At 40.2% G+C, this 26,764-nt stretch overlaps 1 protein-coding gene across 3 annotated transcripts in view; it reads right to left on the bottom strand.

Annotated features, from left to right (window-relative positions):
* Positions 1-26,110, bottom strand: part of BLVRA (biliverdin reductase A) — a 30,768-nt gene extending 4,658 nt beyond the window's left edge. Inside the window, exons 1-7 of one of the 3 annotated variants that reach the window (XM_062567925.1) lie at positions 25,905-26,109; positions 9,583-9,785; positions 8,436-8,563; positions 6,687-6,806; positions 5,964-6,061; positions 4,539-4,646; positions 3,662-3,833 (exon numbers count right to left, since the gene is read on the bottom strand). In XM_062567925.1, the coding sequence (XP_062423909.1) occupies positions 3,662-3,833; positions 4,539-4,646; positions 5,964-6,061; positions 6,687-6,806; positions 8,436-8,554 (617 nt within the window). In that variant the 5' untranslated portion in view covers positions 8,555-8,563; positions 9,583-9,785; positions 25,905-26,109. Of the gene's footprint in view, positions 1-3,661; positions 3,834-4,538; positions 4,647-5,963; positions 6,062-6,686; positions 6,807-8,435; positions 8,564-9,582; positions 9,786-25,904 lie in introns of all 3 variants that reach the window. The other 2 variants (XM_062567926.1, XM_062567927.1) reach the window with 2 other exon arrangements.
* Between the last annotated feature and the right edge of the window lie 654 nt (positions 26,111-26,764).

Here is a 26,764-nt window from a genome sequence, read left to right as displayed (position 1 = left end):
AGCCACTGAACCAGAAGCACAGCCAGGCAGAGCAGGCAGAATTTAATCAAAGTGATTAAAATGACTGATTTAGATCAGTGAGCAGGAAATTTTGTTTTCACTCATAGATTTATCTCCTTCTGCAATTGGATTTTTAGTCCTTTAACCAAAGTGAGGGTGATTCTATTTGACTGGTAACCAAAACATGTTAATTCACAATTAATTACAACTCCTACAGTAAGATTGGTCCCTTTCTTGCTGTAAAGATATGCTGTAACTATGCACATTATTTAAGCAATTATGTAGCTTAAGAAACAAGTTTGCATTTTATGTCAGAAATGTGTGAAGGGCTGCTGTTTTTTTAATAATTATCCATTTTCATTAAGGATTTTTATCATAGTATTATCTGGCTATGGATGTACTTAAGTGTTAGTAATGTTATTCAGAGGCAACAAATTCAGAAATTTTGGCAGATAAATAAATTAATTATGTTGGACAGTTAAAGAAAAAAAAAAGTTTAACCAAATGTGTTCCAATTTTATACTTACTTTTTTTTACAAAGGAAGCACTATATGCAGTAAACAAACCACACTGGCTTTTTATGGTCACTGTACCTTTCCAGATGTTACACTAGCAAAGCTCTCATAGCTAAATTTTATTCATAGTCTGGAGGAGGAGACTTTCTGCTCTTCTGCCCAGTTTCCTCAGATGATCAGTGGCCCTAGTGGTCACACTGTACTAGCTGAATAAACCAAAATGAAGAAATGTACTATCTTTGTTCTTGTAGAAGAGATTCAGATGGTTTCATGCCTGAAAGCATTCTGGGTCCATTCAGATCAGTGTTTTATGTAACAGCTTCTGCAGAAAGTAGGCACTCTATGATTTTTTTGATGTTCAGTTTGAAGTTATTTCACTAGACTTTTGCAAGCTTAGATCCTGATAAAACATCATTTCAAATGTTTATCATCAGAATATGTATTCAGAAAATGTATTCAATTTCTTTCAAACATCTTCCTTTTTATGCTTTGAAAATAATAGTAATTTTTATTTACCATGCATCTGACAAGGGCTACCTTACCTTGGAGGAGAACTAGACCTTACCCCTAGCTAACACCAAAATAGAGGCTGCACAAAGCACTATCCCTCTAGCTTGCACTAAAAATTCCTTTTTGACATTTACTGAATCCAGGCTCTGCAAAATTGGGATAGGATCTGCAGTCCCAAACTAGCCATGCTGACATTAGAGGTTTGTCTTTTTCCAGGCTTGCTCCATGTTATATCACAGAGAGGGTGTCAGCTCAAGTGTCTTGGAAACACAACAGAGACAGAGGTCATCTCTCAGATAGCTGGGCTTTAGAAGTCAATATACACCTCCAAAACTCACCCAGAGACACAGCAGCAGCCAGTGTGGGTATGTACAAATCCCTGCTTAGCAAGCAGAACACAGGCTGCTGCTTTCTGATCTGCTACATTCAACAGGGCAGAAAATAGGCTGAATTCACCTGATTTCTCAAGGTTAGTATGCTCATGCCTTTCCAGAAAGGATGGCACAGCTCTCAGGAAAGGTGTAGACTTTTCCCAAACTGCAGCAAAACACAGCTTTGGCAAATTTTAGCTGGAACAACACAGCCATTACTGCTGGGCCAGAGCTTCGCTTGGTAGAGAGGGGGGCCAGATTGTCTCCTGTTGTCACTCTGCTGACGTCAATGAAGGAAGGTCAGCAGGAAATCTGGCCCAACAACTGAACAGCACACTAGAACGCTATGTAACTTGCCAGCCCCGTAAATTATCCTACAGGCGTAAAACAGGCCGCCAGGACATTAAAATGCTAATGATGACAAAACACTGACCCATACAAATAGTTAGCAATCAGCTAAGAAAAGTAGGCCTCTATTAGCTATGTGGAGCAGGAGGTAAATATATATATATATAAAATTATATATACACACATATATATATACTTCAGAAATCCTTCTACATCTAACAAATACCATCCATGGCAGCTGAGGACTATCTAAGAGACAGGACAGCCAGTGAAATGTTGAGCCACCCGCTAGTTCCACCTACTGGAATTAATTCAAACTTCACTTGAAATAGTTCATTACAGCTACTTGCATTACTGGCAAATTGCTAAGAGCATGAATGTTTTATTTAGAGAGGGAAGAATATTTAAAGGGCAGAGGTTTGACAAGCTGCAACGAGCTTTGTAGGAGCTGGCTGATAAATGCTTCAGCTAGATCCTCAGTAAAACTAACAGTTCAAATGAGCCCTGATTTTTCACTCCCCAAATATCTAGTTCTCCAGGTTATTTTATTTTATTTCATTTTAACTCAACATTTATCTGAAATTCTCAAACAAGTCACTATTTGTGTGCTTTTTTTTTTAAAGTGTTTGGTTCCAGCCATATATATGTGCAACAAAAAAAGATATTTATTACGAAGAAAGATATTCCATGTGTGTTCGTTGCCCCCTGCTCTCCCTAGTCTTCTCATGCCCCTCTTCTCATACACCTACAAGTCTCCAAGGCAGAGAACAGTATGGAGAAAGAGGAAAATCGAAGTGAAGGGGAAAAAAAACATAAATTGTTCCATCCCTATTCCTACCTCCTAGAAAACGTATAAATCTTGAGTAACTTCTCTATACCTTTTATTATCCAACAATTCTTGTGTTGCAGCTCCAGCATGCAAGAGATTGGTTATAGGTGACTTCAACCTATCTGAAAGGACATGATCTGCATGCGGATGACTCACAACGATCAAAATAGAGAATTTCCAGCAAAATACACCACCAGACTTAGCACCAAGCTGAGCACTCAGGACACAGTATAGAACACTGGCTAAGGAATTAACTCATGCTCATAAAAGTACTTAAAAATAAATTACTTTATAGCAAGGCTATTGTTATCACATAATAAAAAGTAGATTAACCTCATTATTATAAAATGTGTAATCAGAAGAGTTTTATACAAGAAAGTCACAGTGTAATGATGGATAAACGGACAGGTAATTCTGACTGTTGGATTCCTAATCTCGCAGCACGAGACTAGTGCAACAAAAACAAAAATACAAGAAATGAGACAGATTAATATGCTCAGGAAAATCCAAGGACTTTTCAGGACTTCAGACTTAAGAATCAGTCAGAAGTGAATTAATCACTTTGGCCCTTCAGTATACTTGGTTCAATTCATTACACTTCTGTGTCATTCCCTCTTAACCTCCAGCTGAGAGTACTATGTGATATTAGTTCAAGCATTATAGCATCAAAAAGCTAATTGTTATAAAAAGTGCTTATCTTTTTGAATAGTTACATATTTTCAACCATTAAGGAAAGGTTACCTTTTGACACACAACATAGAATGTCTGATGATAATCAAAAAATGTGCTGCCTCTAAACAAGTTTTCTGAGTGTGAGGGGTCTTTCATACTTAGACTTGGTAAAATGCATTATGGACCTTTTCCTATGTGCTGGCGTTGGAAAAGAGCTTCTTAAACTGTAAATGGACATTGCTCTTTTTACTGCAAGTACCACAGAAAGCACTTTCAGGTCTGTTTCTCTTGTGCTACTGAATTTACACTGTCATGCCTGCATGTATCCATTCTATATTCATGGGAGGAACATGATGCAGAAGTATTTTCTGCAGACTTCCTGCAGAAGGTACCGGAGCAGCCAGGCTGTTACTCACTTCTTGTTTGCAGTCTGAAAATGAACTGTCATTCTGGAATAATTCTTCTCCTTCTGCTCTTCTCGGGTGGCTGAGGTGACAATGAGGTCTCCAAAAAGGTCAACCAGCCAAGTCAGTCGGGCAATTCCACTGAAAGCTGGGAATCCTGCTTGCTTTTCATCAAGGACACTACCTGGTGCAACAGCAACACAGAGACTTCAGAAATGGGAAAGAGAATATTGCTCTACATAGGAAAGACTGAAGAAATTTCAGACTTGGGCTTGGATATGAGGGTGTAGAAAGGCCATCAGTGGAAATCTCACCATTTGAGAGCTCAAAAAAACACAATCAACCCTGAAATGGATCAGCTGGTGGGCTATGACAGCAAAGGCAGCACAAAGTACAGACACAGTGAACCCTTCAGGACGAGTTGAGGACAGAAGCATGTATGTAGCTTCACAAGAAAATCGAGAAGGGAGAAAAAAATAGCTTAGCAATCTCTCCCAACTCTCCCAACCAAAACACCAGTGGAAAAGCCTGAAGGCCCCCACTGGAAACTGGGACACTTCCTCAGAGCTTGTCTTCCTCTGTATGAATGAACTATCTTCACAGTATAGGAGATACGAAACACTGTTTCCCCTCTTCAGCATGGTACATGCTTACATTCTTCATTAGAGACAGCAGAAAGAGATTAACAAAGCAATGGCCAGTTATTAAGGCAAAAGTGTTTTTCAGACTGTTCTATAATTTCATGGAAACATCCAGGACATGTGTATCTCCAGCCTGTTTATAGAGAGCCTCTCATCTAAAATGAATGAATGAAGCCTAGAAGGGCTGAGGTCTCTGCCAAGCAGGCAGACAAATCCAAGCAAACTTAGGTCTCCTCATAGCTACTGACCCGTGAAATGTAATGTTCCCTTCACCAGGTCTTTCCCAGCCACCACCTTTTTCAGCTGCTTGTACTCTTCAGTCAGCAGTTCAATGTGCTCCACATGGAGGATTTTATCTGTTGGTAAGAAAAACAAAAATCAGGCCAGATCAAATAAGAGCTTTCTGCATGAATCAAGAGTAGTGAAAGCTTCAACAGTCACCAGTGGGAGATCACTTAAAAGCATCCTCATTCATGACTGGCAAAATGACATCAGGAGAAAAATAAAACTCGGGCCCAGCGCTGAGGCATCAGTTTGGGTTCATGATTCTCAGGAGGCAACAAAGAGTCTATAATAACAGTAACTACTGTGATTAAGCAAAACTCTGCAATGAAACCAAACTAAAGCTGAAGCGTTAGTCTTCAAAGTAAAACATGGATGAATTCTTGGCCTCCTTCCCCTCATACTTCTCTGTCCTATTCTCTTCCTCCCAGAATATTAGGAAAGCAGATTAAGGAGGAAAAAATATAGCATAATGCTTAGACTCAGACTGTAACAAGTTGTTAAGGAATACCTCCCTCCATTGCAATTAATTGGGCTACTCTGCAACAGAGGCTATGCAATCCTCATCTGAATCCGGCCTTCATTCAATACATGCTTTTCTGGAAAATCTCCAAGAGAGTCAGTTTAGGCTGCTGACAGTAACTGTTGCTGCTTTGAGAGAGGAGGCATAAATTCTGCTTAATGGGAAACCGTTTGGCTAGGAACAAGTCAGTAATTGGTGTTGGTATAGGGAAACAGCAAAGTAGGAAATTCTATACCTCTAGTGTTTTAGGACAAAGTCACAAAGGAAATTTTAAAAAGCAGTGCTATATAAATAGTACAACTCGTCCAAATGGTTTGCCCTCCTCCTGTCTAGCGCTATTCCTTTTCTTACAGCTCCATAAAACCCCACTCAACTGAATTGCCAGTCTCTGACTCTTAGTACTGCACAGATGGGACCACATGCTTTCCAGAAATAAAGAGATTTTGCTTAGAGACAGGCTTTCTTTCAGACAGGGTGGCCCTGCTGGTCCACAATAGCAAGAACAACTGTGTGTGACAAGCATATGTCACAAATATTATTTTCAGTGTGAAAAAAAGGAGGAAGGTGCACAAGTCCAACAGTTACATTCATTAAGTGCTTTACTATCACTATGATAGAGCTTTCCTTAACTGCATTGTTAGTGCACAAAACTGAGATCAGAGATCCTATGAGGGTAAACACACCTTAGTCTTAGCTTAAAAATTTGTGCATTTAATTCCTCTCTGGCACACATCTTAAATCCTAGATTGATAGTTCTTTGAGACAAGCATACTTCCTTGTGCAGCACGACTAGTTGGGCCCTGTCAGATGCCTTTGGTACTACACATGTTTAAATACTTTTTACAGCCTTGAGAATAAATGCCACTACCTTTTTGCTCAGCCATCTCCCAGAGCTCATGGGCAGCCTTAGCAGACAAAGCCATGGGGTACTCAACGAGGACATGTTTCCCAGCTTCTAAAAACATTCTGAAAGAATAAAATATCAATCTTTTAAAAGTGTATCATTGCAATTATTTCTGTTCACTGTGCTAACTGCTTCTCACTCCTGCAGTCAGCCCCATAGGGAGAAACACACAACATGGAGTAACAAAAATAAAAGGCATCTTTCCTAGTAAGATGGTGTGGCGGCTACATCACATGTTTAAACACCAGAAGAGGTGGAGTTTATTTCTCCCTTTTCCACAGACCTTGCCCACCTGCAGCAAGTCACTAAAATGCTGCAGTATTGAGCACTGCAATTTCTAACTTCCAGACACCCAAGGGAAAACTGAGCCCTTCCTCTATACGATCTATGAGGAAAGGCTTTGAATCCTGTTTTAAGCTGCCTATGCACCATGCATAGGCCTAGAAGTAGCTAACTGCAATTGTGAGAGAATCGAATGCATCTTAATCCCAACTACTCCAGGGCTTATTCAGGGCTCTAGGGAAGTCACTATCACCCACTTCAGACTTCCAGTCTGGTAGTCTCTCCTCAGGTGTTCACATCCTCTCCTTCAGCAGCTTTACACAGCTTCTCAATGCTTCTAACTTATGGGGGGGGGACAAAAAAAATAACAAAAAAACAAATCAAAGGGAAAAAAATACAAAATACCTGATGGTTTCTTCATGACTTCTGTTCTCTGTGCTGATGAAGGCTGCATGGATATCTTTGCTTCTTAGAGCATCTTCCAGGCTAATTTGCTTGGCCTCATTAATTTTGCCCAGATTTCTCCTGATTATCAACACAATAAACACATAATAAACACAGTAACACAATCAGAGCATAACTGTTACAGTCCATTTTTCCCAATTACATGCTGTAGAGCAGCATTGAAATTATTCCCATGGCCCACTGTCCCAGTGAGCTAAACTAGGGTAGAAAAGGAAGTGTGCAGTCCAGGAAAGAGATAAGCACTTTCAGACAGCAGTGCAGTGCACAAAAGAACAAAATATATGGGTCAGTGTGTAGGTGGTGGTATCAGTACAGAAGCTGCCCTGCTGTTGAAATGGGTTTTTTTAATACGCATCATAACACAAGAACAGTTTTAAAAGTGTGCCTTGAAAGGGGACAACGCTTCTATGGGAGAAGTTCTTCTTGATGTTTTGGACTTGGCAGGCAAAAACACCTAAGTTGTCAAGGCCACGTGCAACTCAAGCAGAGTGGAGAAGTGGGAGAGGGACAAAGCAGCTGCTAGGCTCTGATGCCTTGTGATGCAACACACACACACATATCAGACAACGCTACAGAAAGACTCTCGTGGCCACCCCCCTGAACATATCACTGCATTAGTAAAGACTGGAGCAGATGCCTTGATAGGATAGATGAGAGAGAGGATGAGCGTAGGTCACAAGAAGGACTTGAAAGGAAAGACAGGTAATGTCTGTGTGTGATTGGGAGGCAAAGAACTCTGCAACATTTCTAACAATGAGGGAAGAAAACTGTATCTGACCTGTGTTTTTTGCTAGCACTATTTCTCATAGAAGTAGTAGAAACCCTATCATTAACGTTGTTCAGTGCTAGCTGTAACCCTGTTTGGCAGAGAATAAAGTGGATGACCTAATGGATCCTTTCTGTCTCAAACAGCTCTGACTGCATGATTTAAATATAGCAGGAAAAAATACATTTACAGCCTGAGATCCATACGTGTACCACCTAACTATTTAAAACCTTTATGCTTTGCTGTCATGGAGCAGGCTGTCTAGCAGGAATGCTCAGAGAGGGGTATATGTGTAACATAGTGCTGCTAAACTTCCACTGCTCCAAGCTAGTGAGAGAAATGGTAAAATTGCTCTCTAAAAGGCAACCTTACTGTAGGTACTAAATTATTAGGATTTTCTTTCAAAAGTCTCAATATCTGGCTTAAATAAATAGAGTTTTATGAAGCAGTTACAATGCCAGAAGTTCTTTCTTTTTGCAACATTTCAAACATTTCTGTAATTTTATTCTATATCTTTCATGCAGGTATTAGCTCATTCATGCAACTATTACAAGTTTGTGCCATCCTAAACCTACAGCAAATTTCAGTTGGCCAGAATTGCATTTCTTTTTAATCACCCAAGTCCTTCAGTGAGAAGGCCTCTTCGGTTTTATTTTAAATAAAGTCAAATCTGCATGGTGTCTCACTAAGGTCTTGCAAAAGTTTTCTGTGCTCATTTCCTAGCTGATACTCAGAATGACAAGCATACTTGCATAAATTTTCCCTTGTTGGACTGTCCTGATTGTAAGAGAAATATAAAACAGTGGATATTCACGCTCCCCCAGCCCCCTCAAATAATACTCCTCCCTATAGAAAGGCATATGCACAGGGAGAAGGAGACATTGAAACATACATATTAAACATGCTAAGATGAAATTTCTAACCTGGATACAAATCCGAAGAGTTTCAGATGCTCAGAAGGGCTGGAAGGCATCGGATTCATCAAGTCTCGGATCCGTGCTAAGCCAGCAATTCCAAGTCCAACCACCACGGTCCCAAACATCTTGTTAATCTGACCATAGGCAGGGGAGAGGGGGAGGGGAGAAAAAAAAAATCTTTATAGAGACGAACAACTGGAGGAGCGAAGTGGGAGGATGCACTAGTCTTTAACCCCACTTTTACACAGCCGCTTCAGATTACGCAACTAGCTAACAGCGGTCATGCTACAAGGAGCTGAGCCTACTCACATTCTATTGAAATGCGGTTCAAGTGTTTCAGCATGTCATATGACTGGCCCTGAGACTTGTATTTAACAGCTATTATACCCCGGCTCTAGCATAAGCTTCTTCCTTTCTGTGAAAGCAAGGCGGACTTCAAAAGTGAGGCATCCTTCTATTTATATCATAGCTTCCATGTTGGAAAGAAGCTGAAAGGTTCTGCAAACCCAACAAAGTTTTCTACAAACTCTGTTCACTTCCTGAGCCTCTGCAGCAGAGTCTCCCCTGGGCTGACACATGGGCATTTACACTGTATCGCACAGCCAGAATGCTTTGAGACAGGAAGCAAGGAATATCTGTTTTTCCCCTCTTTGTAACTGCTGGCAAGCTCTACAGTGCCAGGATGCACCTATCCACCTGATAATTGGCCAGGATGCTTGCTTGACGTTTCCATGCTCAAAGCAAGCTCCACAACCTCTTTAATGATAATCTGATTTATCAAGATTATCTCCCCTCAAGATTTATCACCCCTAAAAGCACATCCCAATCACAAAATTGCATCATGTGGAGCACTAGCCGGAGGCAGTACACTCGCTGCCCTGGCTGCTGAGCCACAGTTAATATAACCTCTCCTGCCTGTTCTCTGCTTGGTCATTGATTTGTGGATGCACTGAGCAACCTGAGCTACCTTTCAAACCTGTGATGTTCCTCCACAAAAAATAAGCCTTAAAAATCAAGCTAAAAAAAAAGGGTCTAAAATCAAGTCAGGTTGGCCTCTCTGTATTTTTTGTTCATTCTATCCTATTACAACTTGTCTTCATTTCTGTTTCTTCTATTTTTGTATTCTCTCTCCTACCTCTGCCAAACCACTCACCTGAGCAAGCTCTTTCGATAACTTCCAGTACTTGACTGCAACTCTTCAAATCCTTCTGAGACTTAAAGCAGGTAAGTGGACAGCTCCACTCAGCTCCTCTTTTTGCCTCTTGTCTGATGGGATCACAGTGCTGCAGCACAGCCGTGAGTAACAGTTCTCAGTAACAGTGCTAGAGGTTGACAGCTGCTAAGAAATTATTTCAGCTGGCGCAAAGGAAAAAAAAATAAAAGAAAGCCCTTATCCAATCGCATGTCATGTCTGGATTTTATTTTTTTTATGAGCTCCTACCTACATATATATATTCCTGTCACTGCTGAACTCGGCTTACTTTATACACGCCGAAAATGTACAAGGATAGAACACTCAGTGACTTAATATGAAAGAAGAAAGGAGTGATGTTGGAAGAAATCTCCAGTGGGACTACAGTGACATGTTATTATCAAATATTTGTGGTACAACATAATGACTCTGCTCACCAGGGACAAGAGATGTATGAGGCTTTCAGAGAGAGGAGGAAAGAGGACAGCAAGATCACCACCTTGTAATCTATTACGAATTGCATCCACAAGCAAAATTCAAGAGTGGATTCTCATTTACAGCCATTTTTCTCTACAGTCAACCCAACTCAGCATTACAGAATAACCTAGACTGGAAGGAACCTCTGGAGGTTGTCTGACCCAAACCCCTTTCAAAGAGGGGCCAAATACATCAGGTTGCTCAGGACCTTGTCATGTTTTGGCTGTGTCTGTGGATGGAAATCCAGCAACATCTCAGGGCCTCTGCTACAGTGTCTGACCACCTTCATAACAAAAATTTCTTCCTAGTATCTATTCAGAGTTTCCCATGTTGCCTCTTCCTCTTCTACTGTGCATCTCCCAGCCTGGGTCCAGCTCTTCTAAACTACAGATCGCTGTAGACAGCAAAAATCTCCTTCCAGAAAGCAGAAGAAACCCAGCTCCCTCAGCTGCTCTTCATATGCTCCAGCCCCCTCCAGCTGGGGCAAAAAGGTATGGAGTACCTTTACCTTTGCTTCTTGCCCTATTGAGCAGCAGGCCTACATTTTCTTCTGCCTTCCTTTTGTTGCAAATGTACCCATAGAAGCTCTTCCTGTTGCTTTTCACATCCTACTTTCAGCTTCATCTGAGCTTTGGCTTTTTCATCTCCATCCCTGCAAACTTGGGAAGTATCTCTATATTCCTCCTGGGTAGTCCATCCTGGCTTCTGTCTTTGCATACTTTCTTTTCATGTTTGAACTCTGAGGAGGTCATCCCTGAAGATCAACCTCCAGGGCAGTTTCCCATGGGATCTTGCCAAGCAGATCCATCAACAAGCCAGAACTTGCTCTCCTGCAGTCTATGGTGGTTATCATTTAAAATTAGATTCATAAATGGGCTTCAGTGTGAATCAGGACCAGGTCAATTGAAATTCAGAGGCAGCCCAGCTGGAAAACAGTCCATTTGGACTTATCTTAAGTTCAGAAATGTTCAAGGTTACTGGAATCTTAAGCTGTTAATATTTGCTTACTGCCTTTAGTGGGATTGGCATTGGGAGTCTCATAGCAGAAAATTCCCCAGAAGATTCCATAGTTGTTGTTTTCAAGAACTGTTTTTTCTGGCTAGCTGCTGACCTCCACTTCAATTAAGCAGAGGAGGACTGGGGAGCTGACCATCTTCCACTGCCATAAGCAATGAACATTTCTCAACAGATGCTCAGGATGCCAAAAATCAAAATTTTCACTTTTCTTGTAAAGCTTCCCTAATTTCATCTGACCCCATCTGCATCTGAAGAGCAACTTCTGACCCCCAAAAGCAGTCATATTTATGAGAAGCAAGATAGTTTCAACGTAGGAATAAAAACTGTTACTATGCAACTTGTTGCCATAGCAACTAGCCATTCGGTTCAGGTCTTAGAGCTCTTCAAGGTTTCACAGGTTAACACAGTATTCACTCAGAAAGAAACAGATACTGAATGTACATTACAGAACCTCTGTTTATGCATGTAGCTAAGAGAAAAATCACTATTTCTCCATCACATGATGTTTTTCACTTCCTTTATTTTGTAAGGGGAACTGTCATGCACCAGAGAGAGTAGAAATCAGTCCTGATAAGTATATGAAAATTTACTCATTTCCTCCTTATTTCAAAACTTTGCAGCAGGACAACAGTTAGAATTATCTTTCAAGCACAGAAAAGATGAAAGAGGAAGTCCAAACTGTATACCGCCTTACTTGCCTCCCAGGTCTTTTTCTTAAAATCTGTGACCTTGGCTAAAGCTTTGACAGAAAGCTTTCAGTGGTATTTTCAAGGCTGCTGAACCTTGATGCCTGTCATATTGTAAAAATGTACAACAAGTGATAAAACAGTATGACAAAGAACATCCAAAAGCATTTTTCTCCATCTTTTTTCTCTCCCAAATGGCCGAATGAAAGAAAAGGGGCTGGTGAGAAAATTACAAAGGAATCTCCTTCACACTCCGGGCATGTGATTAAAGAGTGCCCCCCACTGCTCAGCAGCAACCTCTCTGGCCTAGTCCTGGCTGAACTGGAGGCACGGTGGCCGCACGCCAGAGCGCAAGCTCTTCCCAAATGACAGAAATGAGCCTGCATGACACCAAAAAGTGGTTAGGGAAGGAATCCAGCTGAAGAGGCTCATTTATCACCTACACATCTATCATTGCCTCTTTGCCCTTCTGCTCTCTGTTGAGCTCTCTGTGCTTATGCTGCTTTCTGATTCCTCCATTGGCTACATGGTTACTCTGCAGCAAGAAGTGCTCCATACCTAGTATTTTGGAGAAATTTTGCAGTAAAACAAACATTCAGCAGAAAAACAGGCAAGGGAATACGCTTGATGGGATCAGGTCACACAGTAAAATACATTCCTCCCTAATGCAATCACAGCAGGATTTCAGCCCTTAATCTCCAAAATGTTACCGTTCATGGACACAAGCTTTAGGTAAACAAGCCTTACTTCCATTTCGTGCAATGTTGCTAGGACAGTGCAAAGCCAGTGCAGAGGAAAGATAAAGGCTAGAACTTAAGAATAAACATCCCATCTATGATACGGCTCTTCATAAATGCCACATCATAAATGCCTTTCTTCATGGCATGTCTACAAACTACAGGATGAGGGCAGGCACCTTCTCTTATGACATACAGCATATCTCAATAAGCTGTATACATCCTCCTTGCAGTTTTCAAAGACTATTTTCTAGTTCCCACAGGTATGAATGAATGACTCACATCAGAAATCAAAATATTTTGCAATTAATGTAATCTGCAGTAGCATAACACTGATGTGGGAGGCTTTTCTGATATGTTCCCAGTTTGGTCTTTTTAAATGTGCTACTTCAAATGACTAGCACTTTACCGCCACATTTATCTGAAGACTACTGGAAACCTTAAATACTAGTAATTAATCTGAAAATGCTACTGTCAAACTTATCTCACTTTTGTATATTTAACAGTTGAACTATTTAACTCCCAAAATAATTCTTTGGGAATTTTCAGTCACTCCAGTGCCCCCTTTCATCAGCCAGATCTTTACTTTTATTAAATTTAAACTCTATCAAGCCAGAGTGCTTGAAATGTTTTCATCTCCCTTCTGCTACTTAAAAACACAAAGCACAGTCACCACTGACCTGGCAGCTACTTCCTACTACTCCTAAGAGTAAAGAAACCAAAAAGGCAATCCAGGCTAGACTGAGGAAGCTTCCCAGAGCTTCATTTGCTGCAGACTTATGGATAAGACATTACAGAGATTGTTTTCTCTATTACCACAGCAAAGCACCAGGACAGGGTTGCAGCATCATCCTCACAGGAGGTCTTTAAGGTATGCTGGACAGACAGCAGCAGTCACTGTAAAATCGACAAGATGAAACCTTGATTTCTCTTCCAGCCGTACACCTCTGACTCCAAACACCCAGAGCCCTGGCAGTGTGGGTACTCGTGGTGCTGGCACATGTTGCAGGCTGCATCACCATCTCTTACTCACACTACTGTCTGCTCCTAGCAAGATGCATCTGCCTGGAGCAAAGAAAGCAGAATCTGAGCAGCGTGTCTTTTGTTAGCGTTGCTTTTTTTTAAAAAAGGGCAGAACTGCACAAATGCTCCAGCTTAGCAGACTAGTCAAAGGCATAAGTAACCTTTGTTCTGCAGGGAACTACTTATGCACTTTAACCTCTAGATGTGCTTGAGTACTTCTGCCAAGCAGACACAGCAAAGACATTATCAATCCTAACTAAAGGCAAAAGTTAAGAAAAAAAAAAGGAAAAATGTCAAGAAAAAGAAAAGAAAAAAGGAAAAAAGAAAAGGAAAAATGGAATGGAGATGAAAAAAATAATTATCTGAACACTAGCATGCTAGAGTGGGAGTTTGTGTTTTGCTCTGCCTTTGCTGCAACCTAGAGATAAAGAAAAGCACTTCTGGAAGAAGCAGATAGTCAAAGAGGTAACAGCCAACGCACTGCCTTTTTGTTGCATCTCTTTAAAACACTAATTGTGTGGAAAATGAGAGTCACAGAGAAATTTGCTCAAAAAGCTGCCAAGTCCTTTTACAATCTCTCTGTTTCAGAGGAAGACAACAGCACCTCGGGGTTTTAGAGCAACCACGTACATTTTCCCCAATAGCACTTTGTTATGGTCTTACCTATCAACAGTCCTCTGCCTCTCTCCATTTCTAACCAGCTATCACAACCCAGGCCACAGTTTCCCAGCAGGCACCCAGGCATAGGCACCAGCACAGGCATAGGCACAGAAGGCGTAGGCTTCTGGTTAAAACTTCTAGGTACCAGAGTCATAACTTCTAGGCAACAGCTTTCACACAGGTTTGCCATCAGAGAACAGTTTCTCATCCAGATTGGCACCACTCTACCTAGGGATACAGCCACAGCAAGCTTTTCTTCCTGGCTTCTAATGACTATTTGAACAACACACCTGCATGGTTTGATATTTATATAAATCCCTTTTTGCCCTGGATTTCTGATTAAATTCTGTTTTTCTAGCTGGCTGCCAAAGCTGAAGTTGATATAGTTATAAAAAGACATGGCCAGATGCTATGCTACAGGTGCCAAACAGATGCTTTTCAGAAATATTGTGATGGTTAATAATAAACGACTGCACTTGTAATGGAAATATCATCTCCAGTATTAATACCTGAGCCTGTGCAGAAAGGAAAACTTTTAATAAAACATACTTTTGAAACCTAACTCTGATGACTACAGCACACACTGTTCACAGTCCTCTGGACTCGCACCACAGGGACAGGCTCCTCTCCAGAGCTACAATCCCACACTTTCACAGAACTAATATAAGGTGTGAGAGGTATCGAAAGAATCTGAAGACCTGCTTTTAACATATCCCATATCCCATCCTGTGGGGTGAATCAAAACGTGCTATGAGAGCGTGTCCGCTAGCAATCACAGCACTGTTATGTGAATAGCTGGGTAGAAGCAACACATGAGTACAAATGATCGTTTTTGTCCCATTTCCCTTCTCTGTTCTGTCTCCTTTTGTAGTTCAGAGCTGGTTGAGGGGTAAAAGAGGAAAAAAGACAACATTTCTGAGGAGGAGCCTCAGATATGAACAGAGAAGCTGGGTTCTCCTCGATCTGGCTAGTTTTGTTTGTAACTCTGCTCTGGGACAAACTGTATTGCTTCAGTCTTGGGGAAAAAAAACAGTGATTCACGTGGCCAGTTCAAATGGTGGGTCTTGCCTGTTTTAAGTGTTTTGCATTAAATAACTGATTTGACAGTTGAGAGTCAAATTCCATTTGATTATACCTACACTGCTAATGCTGACATTATCCAGATAAAAACTGGCCCCTCTACTGGGCACCTGAAAAAATTAAGAGGAAGATAGGAAGGGCTCTAGTTTTTATTTTATAAAAATATCCTTTTTATTAAAAAAAAAAAAAGTTACTTATAACATTATGGTTCCAGGGAATACTCTGGAGCGAACTGCAAAGAGCCTTGTGAACTTCTGGTGGGTAAATAAATAACTCCACATAACTGTATCTTTACCATGGCTATTCTTCAACCAATGTTTATATATGGCTGATTAGAATACAACTACAGAAAAGAGAGCCACAAGCAATTCATAAACAGTTCATTTAGGTTTTAATATGTTGTAACAATTTTTGAAAGCAAATTTGGTGGTAGAAGAAGAGAAGGATGTTGTAATAGGTAGTTGCCAGTTACTTTGGAGTTAAGTCCAGTTTCGATTAGCATTCAGGAGAGTGAGCTGTAGTATGAAGCTACCAGCAACTGACAGATCTGAATTCTCCATGGGATCAAACAATATTATTGCTACAGTACCAATTTGTGCCTCAACACAGGCTGGAGGATTATAACCTCGAGTAAAGCTAAATGTTACTAACGTTAGCTAAATGGTACTAAACCCCTCCACCCCCAAATTATGTTAAACACGAGTGATCAGTGATTGCTCTCCCTTTCCCTTGAGTGTGTGCTGCACCATTTGCTTGCTTAATGTTCATGTAAGCCCTGAACCATCAGAGCTGAACTCAGAGTTGATCCCTGCATACTGTGAACACACATCCTCTTCCCTCCCTGCAGAAAAATAAAGCCAGGGTAAAGTCTCCGCATGACTAAGCAGCTGAACACTAACTACTGAGACTCTGCTTACACATCTGTTTCTTACACAGTCGCTGCTGTTTTGTTGATTTTAAAATTAAGAGCTACTCATGTTCCATTAAAGAAGCAGCAGGACCACTCAATCCTACCTGCATTTTGGGGAAAACATTACTCACTCAATCACAAGAGGTGAAGCTGACAGGGCAGTGGGCTGGGAAATGCCAAGGAATCTTAGCACATTCCCTTCCCTACTCATGCTGCTCATTTTGTTTTTTCTGTGTCGCCTATGGAGATGACAGTCTCCTTCAGGCACAGCCTCCACCATGCTTGATACATTCCTGAGCGCTAGAAAGGTAAATGCCGACTCCAGGAGCAGTTTCCAAACCATTGCTATAATACAAATGAAAGCAATGATGGACAATCCCAGAAAAATGTTCTGAAATGTATTCTCAATTCTACATCTGTCCCTGAATTTGTCCTCCAGTTACTGCACTTCCATAAGCAATTTCTTCAGCAGAGAACAATTCCAGATCTGGGCTGGGCAGACCCAGGAAAGCTCTATTTCCAGACTGTCTTCTTACTTTCTCCCCAAAGTTTGCTGGGTGACCTAAAGCAAGCAAATCACATCACCTTTCCCTGTCAATCCTGCCCAATTCTAAAGCAGGGAAAATTTCTCTCTTCTGCAAAGCACCTTCAGAAAAGTATAATATAATAGGTACGTATTATTACAACTTCTCCTCTTTGGCTGTAGGAAATCCCACACAAATCAGATAAAGTGGCTATAACCATTTTTGTTTTAAAATATCTAAATAAAACAATGCAATACAATGCACAAGAAGATATCTCTCTTCTTTCCTTTCTGTCACTTTCTATTAAATTCACCTGAAACCTCAGCCCTGCAAATAATTATATGTATGCTTAGCTTTAATCATGAGTAATCCCACTGATTTTAACAAGAATACTCATATCTGTACACAAAGAAATAGGAGCCTTTGCTGTTAAGTGTAATATTAGTAAGCACAAGAACAAAACACATATCCAGCCACAGGCATGCCTTTTAATATCTTTATGGACTCTACCCAAGAGATGATATCTATCTTCCGGTCCACTAAAGGTCACCAAATCCCAGCTCAGTGACAGTATGGCCTATTTTGAGATTCCCCCAAAATAAAAAAATCCTCTCCCTCCTGCTACAAGCTGCAGTTACTATAAAGGTAGTGCTTAGCATAGCTGGTGAAAGCCTCACCCTCCACCGTGAACATAATGGCAGTTCACACCACCAGGTGCCTGGCCCATACTCTCTGCAGAGCAAACAATATATACATACAGAAATTGTAACTGGTCAGACAAGTGGCTTCTTTACCTGACTTTCTTCCCCTTTCTACCCCCCACCTCCATCTCACCCAATCATAAATGTTTTCACCCTTCTAAAATAAATGGGTTGTGGTGGAAAACATTTGTTTTATAACCAGGTTAAGATCACTTGAGAAGTAGGTGTTTTATATAGCATTGTAATCTTAAAAAGGACGCATGCAATGGCTAACATCTGAGTCATTTTGTCAGTCTACCACTCTTCAAAGGGGCCAGGAAAAAGCAACTGATGCTTTCCATTTTCATTAAGTTTTGGAAAGCTACCACCTGCAGCAACTGCTTGAGAGCAGGAGAGAAAAAACTTCCAGAAAGAAGAGTAACTAAGGTTACTCAAATTCCTCCTACCTTTAAAGCCCACTAAGTGTTTTTATGATACTGGCCATCATAATCTTCAAAAAGCGTGCAGGCCATCCACTAGCTTTGTCTCTCAGGAACTGTCAGTCTGGAATTCAATGTGATTTAGCAGTCAACTAGTTCTGATAAACCTCTTACCTATTAAGATTGTCGCAAGAAATTGAAAAGACCTTCATCAAAATATCAGCCACTAGAGGGAGCTGTTGGTATGCCATTTACATCATAGTACTAAAAAATGAAGTGAATAAAAGTTTGTTTATACAAAGGTTACAAAATACTTTTAAAGTATTTTTCCCATAGTACTTCAATTGCACCTTATATCTCATTCAAACTTTTTTTGAAAGAATGATGCTTTGCGCATAACAAGACGCATCTCAAAAACAAATTCCACATCTCCCCTTGCAAGGTGTCCCCTACTAAATATGAAGATTTCTACAAGCAGAGAGGCAGGTTTATATGCCAACCAGCTGGCTAGATTACCCAGCAGTTTTGATCTGCATGTGCAGTCAGACAGCTCTGAGTAGGCCTAAACCTGAATCTTCAGATTTGAACGTCCCAACACAGAGCTTGAAACTGTTATAAAAAAAGAGCTAACAAAAGAATGACCTACAAAGTGGCTCCAATTTACAACTCTCTGCCTCTTTACAGCTCCACCATCATTAAATTTATTGCTACAGAAACTTGCCAAAAGAAATCTAATCAACAGCCCTCAAATTGTGGCCCACAGCAAGTAAACAGATGCTCCTACCTGGTACAAGCCACTCTATCAAGTACTAATATTAATAACATGTCTAAATAAAGATGAATATATATTGTAGCTCACAGAACAGGTAAGCATGTCTTATGCATAACATTAGCACTCTGATTGCTGCCTCCTACAACATGGGTCAGAATTACTAAAACATTATGCTTTTAACGTTATGCCATCTGTTCATGCTACTGTTTTTTTTTGTTTTTTTTTTTTTTTTCCAAAATACGGGTCTCTTTTTGTACTCTAAACAGAACAGTGTGTAGAAGCTCCCCAAAGCACTTGTATTTTTTGTTTAAATCAAAATCACAAGAAGTATAGACACATGTCATGACTATAAAACTCATTAAAAATTATTTCAGGACCCAATGGTTAGGTTCATGCAATAATGATAGCTGGAGAAGGATAGGGGATGGATTTTGCCAGATTACTAGGGTAGCCTAGGTTCTAGATACTTTGTTAAATCTCCTTGCACAGGGAGCTGTATTAGCCTTTGCAGCAGGCTTTGTAGTGCTAGCAGCACCTACAAAGTCCCTGACCCCCTCAAAAACCTCTGTAAAAAGCCTACAATTATTGAATATGCTCAAACATTACTTTTCACTATCTGGCCTGTCTTCAAAGATGTGGAGCATGAAGGTTTCAGTGAAGCTGACTACCTGCACAAAGGAGTATTTTAGATACACAACCTATTCAAGGCCAGCATGGATGGGCACATAAGCAGGACTGAAGAACTTGATACTACTCTTAATCTTCTCTGTCAAGTGAACCCACAAAGTGTGGGCCACTATTTTAGTATAATGACAACTGCGACAGAACAACTGGATAATATCCTGCCTTTGACGGGATAGCACAACTGCCCAACTTTGCAATAACTAAAACAGCTACTCCAGAGATTCAGGAACAGACAATACTCAGATCACTGCGAGAGGAAAATGTAACATGTAAAAGATATATATACATATATATATATAAAGACTGTGAAAGTAAAGGATTTCCAAGAGTCAATACTCCCCTCTGAAACGTAACACCAGTTGTCTTATCCAGATTTTACCAGAGTATATCTATTTCGTTTTTTCAGCAATATTTTGGTGAAGTGATTTATCAGTTACTCTTATAACAGAAGAACTACATTCTCTTCTAAAAGGTAATTTTCTTAACTACACCATTCCTTTAAGTGGCCAAAGAGGACACTAAGTTCGGACAAAAGGAAATGACTGTATTGGACCACCACCATACTGTGCTACCAATGGGAACAGAAAAGACATCTTAACACATAAAGAAAACCATGCTCTTTAGTATAGTCAGCGTTGCTGCTTTTTAAAATCTCAAACTAAAACCCTTCTTTTCTCATGAGCTTATGCTAGTGTAACTTAACAAAGTGTTTTGAGGTTCTGTGTGAGAAACTCTCAGAATAATTTCTATTATTTAAATCACTCCCAATTCATGCATTAGACCAGTCGTCACTGGGGCCTCTCCATAAAATGATTTTCAGACAAATCATTTTTCTTATTTATTCAGCCAACAGAAATGGAAAATGCAAGACACCCTACTTTTGTACCATAAACACAAACACTACACATGAGTATTTGTAAGTTTCATAGATTTCTGCTTTCAGTATCAGACAATGAATCTTTGTTCTGCCCTCCCATGGTCAGAGTGCTGTACACAATGAAGGCAATGGAGCCTCAGCAGTTCAGAGTATGTAACCAACAACTGTTTGATCTGTGAGCACAGCCCGTTCAGATCCATTTGCTTTGGTTAGGATTAGACGGAGCTGGGGAAAGGGCATGACAGTGTGGCTAAACATTGGCTTGTAAGCCAGACTTATGGCTCACAAGCCATTTTAGTACGCTTGCTTTAAGGCCAGACAGTTTTCCCTCCTGACCATATGGTTTTTAATTCCACAGTCTGAAGTTGAAAAGAAGTTCATTCCACACAAACATACGGATAAAAATAAGGTCATGCAGGAGTTGGAAATTAAAAATAATTATGAGCACAGTACAAAGAATGTACTTTGAACATCTTTTTATTCTCCTTACTCATTATGAGCCTCTTAACGAAAAAGGTCATCTCTGTCAGCATAGTGGTATGAGATCTCTGAGATCTCAAAGACAAAAATAGAAGAGCTGAAGCCTCATCTAGTAGAGGCTGAAACAACAGAAAACTAATGGTTGTCTTCCAGATTATCAGCACCCTCATGCTTCCTTAGGAGCTGATAACTCAACAAGATGTAGCAGGACTACACCTCCCACTTTCTAAATAGAAGACTATTTTGTTTCCAATATGATGTGCCATTTGAGGCTGGGAAGGTGCCAGCCAACACAGGGGGACAGTAGTAAGCTGCAGTGGACCAGCAGTAGTTGTGAAAAGTGCTCTCTCAACTTGAATATTCGAAGAGAAGACAACTGCTGACAATCCATTCAAACAAAAAAGTTCATCATGCGCTTCCCTGCAAAATTAGCCCTCCTTTGTAGCTAGCAGGGAGTAAGACTTTGCTCTCCATCTCTGCCCTCATGAGTATACGTGCACACCAGAAAGCAGTGTCCTTTCTGGTGGAGTGTAATAGAAGCGCTGGCTTCAAAGCAGTGAGAATTATGTTACCACCTTCCCTGCTCAGAGGGTAAGTAAAGTAGGAGGAACGTGAGAATCTTTCCTCTCTCTCTGAAACAACAGAGGATCAGCTGCAGTCTGATATTTTTATGTTTCTTCTGCTGTGTTTTCATTTTGTGAATATTTCAAGTATTATTAGATCAAGCTGGTTGCCACCAGGACCCATCCAGGAAGGACTGTGTTGGAAATAGCTGCAAGAATACTGTTATTTTTAAACAGTAATCAGAGTCAACAATTCACCTGTTTATTTCAAAAATATTTATTCAGCAGCCCTCAGTCTAAAGGTCCACTACAAATGCCAGGCGTATAAGAATGAACGATGTGTCTTATCTTTGTAAATAGTGGGATGAATGCAAGGATAGCTATACTGTGCAAGAAAAAAAGGTAAGATAAATTTTCAAATCAAAGTTTTGCTTAGCTGTTGCCATTTAAGAAGGTTTACAAATTCCAAATGAGTAGCCTGTTTCAAAATTTTTTCAATAGCCATTGATACTGGTTATCCTGAGTTCTGGATGATGAACGTAAAGCATTTCAGGTCTCATTCTAGCAGGTACTACACTCCAGAAGAGTCAAACTGCAAATTCAAATAATCAATATTCAACACTTACAAAAAATCAAGTCTACTCTGTGTTAAATTGGAAGCAATAAAAGCAGACAAAGTCTACAGTCCCTTCCCATGCCGTGATTGTACCACTCTTGTTTACAGCCTCACCACTTAACAGGCAGAATTTACCTTTATCCTTTTCCGCAAGCTTCTCACAGATTTTTGCCACAGGAGAAACATAGTTTTAGAAGAAGACACAGGTTAGGAGTTATTTTGCCTTCTCTATCTGATTTTTTAGGTGATTTAATGAAGACAAAATCTCAGTCCTCTATATATATTTATATCTGTCATTAGGACTAAGCACAGACAGACATTTATACAGACACGTTGCTCGTACTTCCAGCAGAACACATTGTGGATATTCCTGAGAAAAATTAACAAATTACTCCATAGACAAGTTTGAGCAAGCCACTGCAGCATCTAAATTCACCACTAAATAATAGGCTAACCAATCTTCTGTTGCTAATCTGCTTTGCAGTCTGCAAAAAACAGTAAATGCTAACTAAGGGCTGCTTGCTCTAGCAACAGACAGGTCTGCAGTTCTTTATAGTTTTTAGCATAGCTAAAAACCCACATACCCTATACTACTTCTCTCTCTTTTTTGGGGATTATATGATTATTTACTAAATCCATATTCTTTCTTACAGCTTTCATTTGCTCTTATTCACAGAACAAAGCGACATGACAATAAAGATCTCACATTTTCTGCCTACACATTTTAAAAGGGAAAGCTAATAAACATAACAACATCACTTGAGCCATGAGAACAGCTTTCTTTATAAGCAATGCAATGTAGCCTTTAATTTAGTGTTTAGCATAGTCACACTAATATAACAGGAAATCTAGATGCCCAACCCAAGATCTTTCTAACTGGCTTATAATACTGTACTGAGGAAAAAAAAAGGAAAAAAGGAAAAGAAAAAAAAACCCTTCTGTTAGGCTAACAATTGAACTCAAGATGTTAAATAAAGTTCAATTCCATTTTTACATGGTGGATTCCATCCATTTGAAATAACAGGATTAGTAATTCCGTTTCATTATCTTTCCCAGTCAGGTGTTTTCTGCCATTATTTCTAACTAGCACAGTAGATCTTTGTCTGGATGGCAAATGTTTGTAGGGAATGTTTAAGCTCAGTAAACAAAGAGCCAAACCTCTTCTTGCTTAGTTGAGAGGAAAAGGGCCAACCATATTTATATATTTATCACTATTACAGTAATTTTATAAAGTTTCAAGATGCAAGCCCAACAGTCCAATCCTGGGTGCATGAGAACACTTTTCATGGTTAAAGGCCAGCTCTATAGGAGAGAGAGAGGCCCTCAGTAACCTCTGATCTCCTAAATTACAACTGTACATGTATATACTCAATATTTTTACCATGGCATCAAGCTGCTAAGTGCCTTGGCTTTCAAGTTTGCTCTTCTTCCCTAAACCCCATTCCTTCTCCTATCAGTAATTTAAGGCCAACACGGGCACATAAGCAGGACTGAAGAATCTGATACTACTCTTAATCTCTTCTGTCAGGTGAGTCCTCACATTATGCTTGTACTGTACTTGGTTGAGGAACACCTGTTACTCACTCCACTGGCCATTAACTGAAAGCTTCAGAAAGATGCACTTCATGAAAACTGTATTGGAAGAGTCATTACTGGTCCCATGTATGTCAATGTTGCTGTATTACTGTGCTGAAGGAACCCCTTGCCTGGGGAGTTACTGTCCCACTGCAGACACATATCACAGTCCATCCTGTTTCTCCACTTATTTCCAGCAATGGTTTGTTTCCATCTCCTATTACTTGACTGTTATTTACCTGGTCAAGGACAGAAGCACAAATAATAATCTAATGGACTACATTGTGACTGAAGGAAAATATTTACTTATTTTTAAATGTAAAATATCAATGTGCTTTTCATTCCTACATTTTACTGAAATTCTGACACCCAAATGAAAGATAGGAAGCAATTCCAGTTTTAATTCAGAAATTGGTCTGTTCATTTATCTTATTTATCTTTACTTGTTTCAACAAGGATGGTTCATGTTCAGCTGTGAAAAGGTGCAAAGATCAAGTTGGCCTTTTGCTCATCACATTCTCACATGATGAGCTTGCTTTCTGAAGTTAGTGGATACTGCAGACATTCTTCACTAACTAAAAATAAGTTTGAAGCTAAGAAGAAAGATTCTCTACTTTAGCCGCACAAAATAAGTATTGCCCTTTCTTTAAGGGTAACACATGCCACACTTCACTGACTTAAACCCCCATTTGCTTCCAAACAGCAATCCAAATGACTTTCTAAAGAAATTACGAGATTAGTTTTAGAAATAAATCTGTTGACCATGTGGACATGAAAATTAACAGGACAAGGTCCAGAATACATCAGCCCTCAAGCAGGAGGGAAGTTCTCCGATCTAATAGTAAGAATGATATTAATCATTAATATTTTAATACCCATTACTGAATGTCTAAGTAACATGTACTGCCTGTAACAATAGTTTTAGTAAGGCTTTATTTAAGGCTTTCTGATATTTGCTGTTCACTTATAATTTTAGTGAACAAATGTTTAATAAGTATTTGTTTAGTTAACAAATCTGAACTGAAGTCTTTTCGTTATTTAAAAGGGAAGTTTAATGATGAAAATGATACAATTTACAAGACTAGTGAGATGATAAAAATAAATTAGGTAAGTTGGTGAACTAAAATGAGTATTTGTTTAGAAAATACTACTAGTTCTTAGTACAAAATTTGTGAATAATATTTTATTCCAAACCAGAAACTTCATTAACTACGCTGGTCACTCACTACTTCTCTGAATGTAAGTTTAAAAATCTATCTATTGCTCTGTACTTTGTGAAAATTAAAACTTTACAATGGATTCATATTATTGAAACAGATTGCTGTATTTTCTCATATATTGACATAGACCACAGAAAGATGCTTATACACTATGTTATCAGTTTTTGGCGTTGTGTCATTCTGTGCTAGCATCTGTGATTAGAGGACCAACAGCTGAATGATTATCTTTGTTAGAGGAAAAATAATTTGGCAAACCAGTGCAAGAAGTCTGCTGATGCACTGCATTATCATCTTCTACTGCCCCCCCCCAGTACCTGATAAAAGTTATTTTGCCTAAAACCAGTTCAATAAACTGCTGCCCTAATTAACAGTAACTAGCTTGTTTTTTTGAACAACCTCCAACACAGAAGTACAGCATGATGCCAGGAAAGTTACATAAAGCTGAGCCTATCTTTCACTGTGTATAGACTGGAAACAACCACTGAGCCATGATACATATTTTCTGAGATAGTTAGAAGTAAGTGGTAGCTGTAAATACAGCATGAAGAAATACTAATGTCAGTGTCAATGTATTTTACACATGGATTCTACACAATATCTGAGAACATGAGAATCACCTATCTCCCACCACAGGTCATGGGGAATATTTCAGTATCTCACAAGCCCCACCACATTCCTTTACAATAGGAAAATACTATCATTTACACTTGGCACATGGGTAAACTGAGGTACAGCAAGGCTAGTAGTCTATTTTTTTCAGATGGATGTCAAATATCCACAGCAACCATGAATTTTAACAGGATTTGCAGGAAGAGCTGCAGGTCCAAGAGACACTTTGTATAAAAGGTTTTGAATGAACTCTCACTATCTCATCATGTAGTGCTCTGGCCACCCCCTGATACTGCCTGGTTACTTCCATATCATTTACAAGCTAACACTTCACTTCAACACAGAGCACTTTGGACATGCTTCCAAACACAGGGGTTTTCTATTTGTCTTTTTTTCCCCTGTTCCCCCCCCTCCCTTGAGTTCTGGCCTGTTGCCTCTACTTTGGTTGTTGTCTCTGTCCTTGGAGCAGCTAGGATAACACAAACACCAAGACTTGCTAGACTCCCCCATCGCTTCACAAAAGTGGGGGGGGGGCTGGGGGAGGAAGAAGGACACTGGTGGCAAGCAATCTTGGCGAGGAGGTAGTCAGAAGACTAAAGTGCTGCTTCCAAATCCTAATTACTGTTAGCAGGGATTAAGTAATAGTCACTAACCTCTTCAGTTCACAGGAGAAACGTGATCCTGTTTAATTCTCATCCACTCCTTGCAGCTCCTTATACAACACTCAGCAGCTGCAGCGTATCAATGTGCTGCTCTCCCTGCTGCTACTGCTGCTATCAGTGCAGCAACACCCCCTTGGCCAGGAATCCAATAAGGACACTATAGGGGCGGGCTATAGCTAGGAGCAGCCATAGCAGCAGGAAGGCTGGTACAGGCACCGAGGCTGGGAGATTTCACCTCACCTAGAAACACGGAGAAAGCCACACCTGGCTAGCAAGGGGCGGCACCTCCCGGGTGACTGGGGCAAGGACCAGATTAACCCTTTGTAGCAGTGCTCTCCCAGCCAGGCATTCCCCAGAGGAGCCCAGCTGTGCACCAGGCTGCAGAGGCTGGTACGTCAGCCTTCTACCCACCCATCCGGCTGCATCTGTAGGCTCTGCTGCAGGCCGAGTCCTTGCTCAGCAGCACGAGACCTCGGGTAGCCTCCCCTGCAGGAAAGCAAACAGTCTGGGTTTTCCATGGCAAGTTGCGTGCAGGAAGCAGCTGTTGGGACAGCTCAGTCCATATTATGCAAGCTCTTACTCAAGACTACTTCTCACCATTTCTACAGAAATTGCTTCCTGGCCCATAACACCATGCTGTGTTTAAGTCTTAGCTTTTCCCCCGAGAGCCACTTTTTTTTTTTTTTTTTTTTTTTTTTTAATAAGATCTTACAGCCTCTTTACTAGCTTTTAGCATGTTCATCTTATCTATATGCAGCAGTGCTTTCAGCAGGTTCATTCAGGGCTGGGAAGATAAAATCCTGGAAGGGTGGGGCTATTTTCCCTGCAGTTGGTAGTTCCTGTGATGAACA

The sequence above is a fragment of the Rhea pennata genome, chromosome 2 (genome assembly GCF_028389875.1).
Source record: "Rhea pennata isolate bPtePen1 chromosome 2, bPtePen1.pri, whole genome shotgun sequence".
Classification (NCBI taxonomy): Eukaryota; Metazoa; Chordata; class Aves; order Rheiformes; family Rheidae; genus Rhea; species Rhea pennata.
Note: the sequence above shows the minus strand (reverse complement) of the source record. Positions and strands in the feature narration are given on the sequence as shown.